Source organism: Vitis vinifera, chromosome 16 (assembly GCF_030704535.1).
Source record: "Vitis vinifera cultivar Pinot Noir 40024 chromosome 16, ASM3070453v1".
Lineage (NCBI taxonomy): Eukaryota > Viridiplantae > Streptophyta > Magnoliopsida > Vitales > Vitaceae > Vitis > Vitis vinifera.
In genome coordinates this window covers 13,423,606-13,432,933 of record NC_081820.1, presented here as the reverse complement: position 1 = coordinate 13,432,933, position 9,328 = coordinate 13,423,606, and the positions used below count along the sequence as shown (strand labels likewise).

The following is a 9,328-nucleotide window of genomic DNA, read 5'->3' as shown; positions in this document are numbered from 1 at the left end:
CCTAGGGATCTCTCTCCCTTCTTAATTCGCCTCACACGGGCTTCCACTTCTCATCTCTATTTCATTTTTTTCCATTTCATACACTTTTCACAATCTTCATGATTTTATTTATTTATTTATTTTTTTCACATAACCATGATGCAATGAATGCCACAATTCCAATGTTCCTCAATAATTCAACAATCTCAACATTCCCCAATAATCAAATCAAACAATTTCACACATTACAATTTCCGATAATATCCCAAATAAATATTAAAAAAAATTGCATATCAACAATCTTGAGATTGTAAATTGATGAATAATAATATTAAGAAAATTAGTTTTTATTTGGTGTTAATAAATAAAATTGTGTGTTAAAATGAAAAAAAAAATGAATTGGAAATTAAATAAAACAATTAGAATAAAGAAAAGAAAAGAAAATAAAAGAAAAGAAATAATAACAATAATAATGGATTGGGCTTAGTTTTTGAGTTGGGCTTGGAGCAAGTGGGCTGGTGGTTTTTTTTAAAAAGCCATGTGAAGTGGGCTGGGCTGTTAGTAAAAAGAAAAAGAAAAAAAAAAAGGAAAAGGGGGAAAATTGGAAAAGTGCAGCACGCGGGAGAGAGAGAGAGAGAAAAGGGCACTGTTCATAAATTAGGGCACTTGCCGGAATTTTGATCGGACGTTTGAACGGCCAAACGATCTCCGTTTCGGCCCAAATTCGGAGGAAGTATTCTATTCGACTAGACGAACAAGCCTGCGGTGGCTGATTTTGTTTTTAACGGCTAAATTTTCAGATCTGAGGTAGGGAACCCTAACCCTAAAACTTAAATTTTTATGTTTTTCCCTTGGAAAAAAATTATAGATATTGTCATTATGAGTTAATTAGGAATTATGGATGTTGTATGAATTTTTCTAGAATATTTGGAATTTGTTTGGAATTTTTGGAATTTCGAAAAATTGATTTTGATTGATAATTAATTGTTTTGAAAGGTTAAAAATTATTAGATGGGTTGGAAAATTCCAAAATTTGGGTTAAATTTTAAATATAATGATTTGTGAATTTTTAGGCATTGGTTAGAATATTTTCGAAAATTTTAGGGTAAATAGTTAGTTAATTTTGGATATTAGAAATTATTATAATGGTTGAAAAATTTTATAAGTGTGGTAAAATCTCAAGATTGTTGATATGCAATTTTTTTTAATATTTATTTGGGATATTATCGGAAATTGTAATGTGTGAAATTGTTTGATTTGATTATTGGGGAATGTTGAGATTGTTGAATTATTGAGGAACATTGGAATTGTGGCATTCATTGCATCATGGTTATGTGAAAAAAATAAATAAATAAATAAAATCATGAAGATTGTGAAAAGTGTATGAAATGGAAAAAAATGAAATAGAGATGAGAAGTGGAAGCCCGTGTGAGGCGAATTAAGAAGGGAGAGAGATCCCTAGGGTGAAAGACCCAAAAGTTTACCCCGGGAAGACTCCGAATGGGGAGTGTATTTGGGTGCGGACGCGTATCCTTCGGTGAAAGCCCGAGAACAATAGTGCATTGTATGACTGTGTGTCACACGTTCATGTGCATTCATGTAATTGTTGAATATTGTGAAATTGGGTATAAAATTATATATATTAAACTATGTGGTTTGATTGACACTGTTGAATTGTTCCTGTGGTGTTGAAGTGTTCTTTTCGTATTCTTTGAACTTAGTAATCCCTTTAACCCCTTGGGTGTTAGGCACCCTACTGAGCAATGTGGAAATGCTCACCCCTTCCTTGTTACACCTTTTTAGATGCAGATATCTCTCCTGAGGATCCACAGGTGGGACAGGGAGGACTTCAGGATGCTCCTGGAGCGGCCTAGTGGAGCGTGGCATTTATTTGTTATTGTGTTCCCTTTTGGATTTTGGGGATTTGTTTTAGCAATTATGACTCATGGATTAGCTATGAAGCTTTATTTGATTAAGTTGTTAATTGTGAACTTTTATTTTGGACTATAATGAATATTTATTTAATCTTGTTGTTTTGAGTAGTTTTGGGATATTGTAATTTATGAGAATTCTAGTGAGATGTATAAAAAAAAAAAAAAAAAAAATCCAGAGTGTTTTGGTTGACTGCCAACATGGAATAGGAGGAACCCTTAGGGTCAAACCTTTGACCTGGGGTCACGGGTCAAATTTTGGGTCTGATAGCACAGCGTGGTATCAGAGCCAAGGTTGCAATAATACCTTGGGATCAATGTTTGTGGGTGTTTATGTGTGTTGTAATGTTATGATTTTTGTATGTGTTAATCAACAAGTTGATGATTAATTGAATTATGTATTGAGAGTGTATGAAAGTGAAAGTTTTGATAATTGTTGAAGTTGCTAAGTGTGTATATGTGAAATTTATTTTTGCTCACCTTAGTAATGTGATTGAATTAGGGTTTGTTAAACTTGAAATGGCGGGAAGGACCAGAGGAGGAAGATCAGAGAGGAATGAGGAGTTGGAGACAGTTAGAGAAGAACTCCGAGAAGTAAGAAGAGAGTTGAGAGAAACTGTTGAATTGATGAGAGGCCAGGGTTCCAGGAGAGCAGGAGGTACCCAGGGCCATGAGGATTCAGGCCACTCACATAGGAGGAGCCGCACTGAGAGGCCAGTAATGAGCCAAATGGAAGCAATGAAGAGGTTCATGGTGATGCAGCCTCCATCTTTTAATGGAGAGCCCAGTGCTGAAGCAGCTGAGCATTGGTTGAGGAGGATGAGAAGAATTCTGGTGGGACTGGACATACCTGAGGAAAGAAGGGTAGGTCTGGCAACATATATGCTTGTGGACAAAGCTGATTTCTGGTGGGAATCAATGAAAAGGGTGTATGACACTGAGGTTATGACCTGGGAGGAATTTGAGAGAATCTTCCTAGGCAAGTATTTTGGGGAAGTGGCTAAGCATGCCAAGAGGATGGAGTTTGAGCACCTCATCCAAGGAACCATGTCAGTGCTGGAGTATGAGTCACGTTTCTCAGAGTTGTCTCGTTTTGCTTTGGGGATGATCAGTGAGGAAGGAGAAAAAGCTAGGAGGTTCCAGCAGGGGTTGAGACCTGCTATTAGGAACAGATTAGTCCCACTGGCAATAAGGGATTATTCTGAGTTGGTTAAGAGGGCTTTGTTGGTGGAGCAGGACATTGACGAAACCAACCAAATTCGAGAGCAAAAGGGGGACAGAAAAGGGAAACAAAGAATGGGGGAAAGTTCTCAGGGGCCACAGCAGAGGCAGAGGACTCAGCAGTTTGAGAGGCGTCCCTCGTTCTATGCAGGAGGGGGGCAGATTGCTCAGGGGGTGGCTGCTAATAGAGTATGTTATGGTTGTGGATCAGGAGACCATTTATGGAGGGCTTGCCCATTGCGAGGCACACAGCAGGCACGACCTCAGTCTCAGGGAAGTTCTCAGCAACAGTCAGTAGTGTCTTTCCAGCCCCCTCAGCTTCAGTTGCCTTACTATCAGATGCCACAATTACCCCCAACAGCGCAGGGAACCAGGACAACTACCACGAGTCAGACCCGCTCTTCTCAGGGGTCGAATGCTAGAGGTAGGGGAAGGCCAGCAGCAGGAAGAGTTTTTGCCTTGACCCCAACAGAGCTAGAGGAGGATGCCCTTTTGGTGGAAGGTATGATTTTGGTATATAGTACTTGGGTGCGTGTTTTGTTTGATACTGGTGCAACTCATTCTTTCATTTCTGCATCTTGTGCTAATGCATTGGGGTTGAAATCAGAAAGGGTAGAGAATTTGTTACTTATTGAGTCTCCTATGGGTACGAACTCTAGAGTTGATAGAATATGCAAGGGGTGTGTTATTACCTTGGCAGATAGAGCACTAAATGTGGATTTGAGGATTTTGGATATGACTGGGTATGATGTTATTTTGGGAATGGATTGGTTGGCAGTGTATAGAGCGGTTATTGATTGTCATCGCCGCAGGATAATATTTTGTTTGCCAGAGGGATTTGAGGTTTGTTTTGTTGGAGGGAAGTGTGTTAGTTTGCCTTTTTCGCAGTCCGATCCGTGCTATCAGTATGTGTTGAGGAAGGGATCAATAAATTTCCTAGCTTGCCTTCGTGGTAAGGAGAAAGCCCAGAAGGACATTACAGAAATTCCAGTGGTGAGGAAGTTTCAGGATGTATTCCCAGATGAGTTACCAGGTTTACCACCGCATAGAGAGTTTGATTTCTTTATTGAAGTATACCCAGGAACTGATCCTATTTCAGTATCCCCTTATAGGATGGCCCCTCTTGAGTTGAAAGAATTGAAAACTCAGTTAGATGAATTGTTGGGTAGGGGTTTTATTCGTCCAAGTACATCGCCATGGGGAGCCCCAGTGTTGTTTGTGAAGAAGAAGGATGGTACACTAAGATTATGTATTGACTATAGGAAGTTGAATAGAGTTACTGTGAAGAACAAGTATCCTCTTCCAAGGATAGATGACTTGTTTGATCAGTTGAAGGGTGCGAAGTATTTTAGTAAGATTGACTTGAGAACTGGGTATCATCAATTGAGGGTTAGGGAAGAAGATGTTTCTAAAACTGCTTTTAGAACAAGATATGGGCATTATGAGTTCTTAGTCATGCCTTTTGGGTTAACTAATGCCCCTGCTGCTTTCATGGATTTAATGAACAGGGTATTTCGTGCTTACTTGGATCGGTTTGTGATTGTCTTTGTGGATGACATTTTGATCTACTCCAGGAGTTTGGAGGAGCATAAGCAGCATTTGGTGACCACCCTTGGAACTTTGAGAAGGCATCAGTTGTATGGGAAGTTAGACAAAAGTGAGTTTTGGCTTACTGAAGTGAACTTCTTAGGCCATGTGGTTTCTGAGGCAGGAATAGCAGTAGACCATTCAAAGGTGGAAGCTGTACAGGAGTGGCAAAGGCCTACCAATGTATTTGAGGTTAGAAGTTTCTTGGGGTTGGCTGGATATTATAGGAGGTTTGTGGAAGACTTCTCTAGAATTGCAGCACCAATGACTCGGTTGACTAGAAAAGGGGTGAAGTTTGATTGGAATGAGGAGTGTGAGAATGCTTTCCAGGAGTTGAAGCGGAAATTGACCACTGCTCCAGTGTTAACTGCTCCTATTAGTGGAGAGTTGTTTATGATTTATTGTGATGCTTCTACAGTGGGGCTAGGGTGTGTGCTAATGCAGCAAGGCAAGGTGGTAGCTTATGCCTCAAGACAATTAAAGCAGCATGAGCGGAATTATCCAGCACATGATTTGGAGCTTGCAGCAGTGGTGTTTGCCCTAAAGACTTGGAGACACTATTTGTATGGAGAGAAGTTTGAGGTGTACTCTGATCACAAGAGTTTGAAATACATTTTCACTCAAAAGGATTTGAACTCTAGGCAGAGGAGATGGATGGAGACATTGGAAGATTATGATTTTTCCCTTCATTACCATCCTGGGAAGGCGAATGTTGTAGCAGATGCCTTGAGTAGAAAGAGTTATGGCCAGTTGTCTAACTTGGGGTTGAGAGAGTTTGAGATGCATGCAGTTATTGAGGACTTTGAGCTATGTCTTAGTCAGGAAGGACGTGGTCCATGCTTGTACAGCATATCGGCTAGACCAATGGTTATCCAAAGAATAGTGGAGGCCCAAGTTCATGATGAGTTTTTAGAAAAGATTAAAGCCCAGTTGGTAGCAGGTGAGATAGATGAAAATTGGTCTATGTATGAAGATGGGAGTGTGAGGTTCAAAGGGAGATTGTGTGTGCCAAAAGATGTGGAGTTGAGAAATGAACTTCTAGCAGATGCTCATAGGGCGAAGTATACCATCCACCCTGGGAATACCAAGATGTATCAGGACTTAAAGAGACAGTTTTGGTGGAGTGGGATGAAGAGAGATATTGCTCAGTTTGTAGTTAAATGTCAGATTTGTCAGCAAGTGAAGGCTGAACACCAGAGGCCTGCAGGGTTGTTGCAACCTTTACCTATACCTGAGTGGAAGTGGGATAATATTACTATGGACTTTGTGATAGGGTTGCCAAGAACTAGAAGCAAGAAAAATGGAGTTTGGGTGATTGTGGACCGTCTTACTAAGTCAGCTCATTTTCTAGCCATGAAAACTACTGATTCCATGAACTCTTTGGCTAAGTTGTACATACAGGAGATTGTGAGATTGCATGGGATACCTGTATCTATAGTGTCTGACAGGGACCCTAAGTTTACTTCTCAGTTTTGGCAGAGTTTACAAAGGGCTTTGGGCACCCAACTGAATTTTAGCACCGCTTTTCACCCTCAGACAGATGGTCAATCAGAGAGAGTGATCCAGATCTTAGAAGACATGTTAAGGGCTTGTGTTTTGGATTTTGGAGGAAATTGGGCAGATTACTTACCTTTGGCAGAGTTTGCTTATAACAACAGTTACCAATCTAGTATTGGCATGGCACCTTATGAAGCACTCTATGGGAGACCTTGTAGATCGCCCTTGTGTTGGATAGAGATGGGTGAGAGTCGTTTATTGGGACCTGAGATTGTCCAAGAGACTACAGAGAAGATACAACTCATCAAGGAAAAACTTAAGACTGCCCAAGATAGACAGAAAAGTTATGCAGATAAAAGGAGAAGGCCCTTGGAGTTTGAGGAAGGGGATTGGGTGTTTGTAAAAGTGTCCCCTCGAAGAGGCATATTTCGATTTGGGAAGAAGGGGAAGTTAGCCCCTAGGTTTGTGGGACCATTTCAGATTGATAAGAGAGTTGGCCCAGTGGCATACAAGTTAATTTTGCCTCAACAGTTGTCCCTTGTGCATGATGTTTTCCATGTGTCGATGCTAAGGAAGTGTACTCCAGATCCAACTTGGGTAGTGGACATGCAAGATGTTCAGATTAGTGAAGATACATCTTATGTGGAGGAACCTTTACGAATTCTGGAAGTTGGAGAGCATAGGTTCAAGAACAAGGTGATTCCTGCAGTCAAAGTGTGGTGGCAACACCATGGGATAGAAGAAGCCACTTGGGAACCTGAGGAAGAAATGAGACGACACTATCCGCAACTCTTCTACGAATTTTAAGGTAAGCTAGTTTAAATTTCGGGACGAAATTTCTTTTAGGGGGGTAGGATGTAATGACCGGGTATTTTATGCCACGTTAGCAATTTTAGTTTGAAAAGTCTTAATTTATGTGATGGTTGAAAAGTCAAAAAGAAAAGCGTTTGGAGAACACGTGTCAATTTCGGATTGGTGAATTTCGTTTTATTGCGTCGGTCAATTAAACGAGTTGAAATTTTATGCCATGTCAGCCTTAGGATAGAAAATTCTTAGGATTTTAGAAATTGGAAATTTACGGGAACGAAAAACGAAAACGAAAAATGAAAAATAAATAAATTAAGATTAATTAGAATTAATTAAGAAAAATAAATTAATTAATTAAAGTAAATTGATGAATAATAATATTAAGAAAATTAGTTTTTATTTGGTGTTAATAAATAAAATTGTGTGTTAAAATGAAAAAAAAAAATGAATTGGAAATTAAATAAAACAATTAGAATAAAGAAAAGAAAAGAAAATAAAAGAAAAGAAATAATAACAATAATAATGGATTGGGCTTAGTTTTTGAGTTGGGCTTGGAGCAAGTGGGCTGGTGGTTTTTTTTAAAAAGCCATGTGAAGTGGGCTGGGCTGTTAGTAAAAAGAAAAAGAAAAAAAAAAAGGAAAAGGGGGAAAATTGGAAAAGTGCAGCACGCGGGAGAGAGAGAGAGAGAAAAGGGCACTGTTCATAAATTAGGGCACTTGCCGGAATTTTGATCGGACGTTTGAACGGCCAAACGATCTCCGTTTCGGCCCAAATTCGGAGGAAGTATTCTATTCGACTAGACGAACAAGCCTGCGGTGGCTGATTTTGTTTTTAACGGCTAAATTTTCAGATCTGAGGTAGGGAACCCTAACCCTAAAACTTAAATTTTTATGTTTTTCCCTTGGAAAAAAATTATAGATATTGTCATTATGAGTTAATTAGGAATTATGGATGTTGTATGAATTTTTCTAGAATATTTGGAATTTGTTTGGAATTTTTGGAATTTCGAAAAATTGATTTTGATTGATAATTAATTGTTTTGAAAGGTTAAAAATTATTAGATGGGTTGGAAAATTCCAAAATTTGGGTTAAATTTTAAATATAATGATTTGTGAATTTTTAGGCATTGGTTAGAATATTTTCGAAAATTTTAGGGTAAATAGTTAGTTAATTTTGGATATTAGAAATTATTATAATGGTTGAAAAATTTTATAAGTGTGGTAAAATCTCAAGATTGTTGATATGCAATTTTTTTTAATATTTATTTGGGATATTATCGGAAATTGTAATGTGTGAAATTGTTTGATTTGATTATTGGGGAATGTTGAGATTGTTGAATTATTGAGGAACATTGGAATTGTGGCATTCATTGCATCATGGTTATGTGAAAAAAATAAATAAATAAATAAAATCATGAAGATTGTGAAAAGTGTATGAAATGGAAAAAAATGAAATAGAGATGAGAAGTGGAAGCCCGTGTGAGGCGAATTAAGAAGGGAGAGAGATCCCTAGGGTGAAAGACCCAAAAGTTTACCCCGGGAAGACTCCGAATGGGGAGTGTATTTGGGTGCGGACGCGTATCCTTCGGTGAAAGCCCGAGAACAATAGTGCATTGTATGACTGTGTGTCACACGTTCATGTGCATTCATGTAATTGTTGAATATTGTGAAATTGGGTATAAAATTATATATATTAAACTATGTGGTTTGATTGACACTGTTGAATTGTTCCTGTGGTGTTGAAGTGTTCTTTTCGTATTCTTTGAACTTAGTAATCCCTTTAACCCCTTGGGTGTTAGGCACCCTACTGAGCAATGTGGAAATGCTCACCCCTTCCTTGTTACACCTTTTTAGATGCAGATATCTCTCCTGAGGATCCACAGGTGGGACAGGGAGGACTTCAGGATGCTCCTGGAGCGGCCTAGTGGAGCGTGGCATTTATTTGTTATTGTGTTCCCTTTTGGATTTTGGGGATTTGTTTTAGCAATTATGACTCATGGATTAGCTATGAAGCTTTATTTGATTAAGTTGTTAATTGTGAACTTTTATTTTGGACTATAATGAATATTTATTTAATCTTGTTGTTTTGAGTAGTTTTGGGATATTGTAATTTATGAGAATTCTAGTGAGATGTATAAAAAAAAAAAAAAAAAAATCCAGAGTGTTTTGGTTGACTGCCAACATGGAATAGGAGGAACCCTTAGGGTCAAACCTTTGACCTGGGGTCACGGGTCAAATTTTGGGTCGCCCGGAATTTGGGTCGTGACAAATGAAACACATAAGCATGGGAATATAATTATGTAAATA

At 38.6% G+C, this 9,328-nt stretch overlaps 1 protein-coding gene across 2 annotated transcripts; it reads left to right on the top strand.

The window, feature by feature from the left end:
• Positions 1 to 296: 296 nt before the first annotated feature.
• Positions 297 to 9,114, top strand: LOC104881818 (uncharacterized). Of its 2 annotated transcripts, XM_059733598.1 has the most exons (3): positions 303 to 786; positions 2,413 to 3,633; positions 8,876 to 9,114. In XM_059733598.1, exons 2-3 carry the CDS (start codon positions 2,430 to 2,432, stop codon positions 8,944 to 8,946), a joined length of 1,275 nt encoding a protein of 424 aa, XP_059589581.1. In that variant the 5' UTR covers positions 303 to 786; positions 2,413 to 2,429; the 3' UTR covers positions 8,947 to 9,114. The 2 variants fall into 2 exon arrangements, 1 of the variants encoding a protein (XP_059589581.1); XR_009464422.1 differs by lacking the exons at positions 2,413 to 3,633; positions 8,876 to 9,114 and adding an exon at positions 1,783 to 2,021 and having other exon boundaries at positions 297 to 786.
• Positions 9,115 to 9,328: the final 214 nt, after the last annotated feature.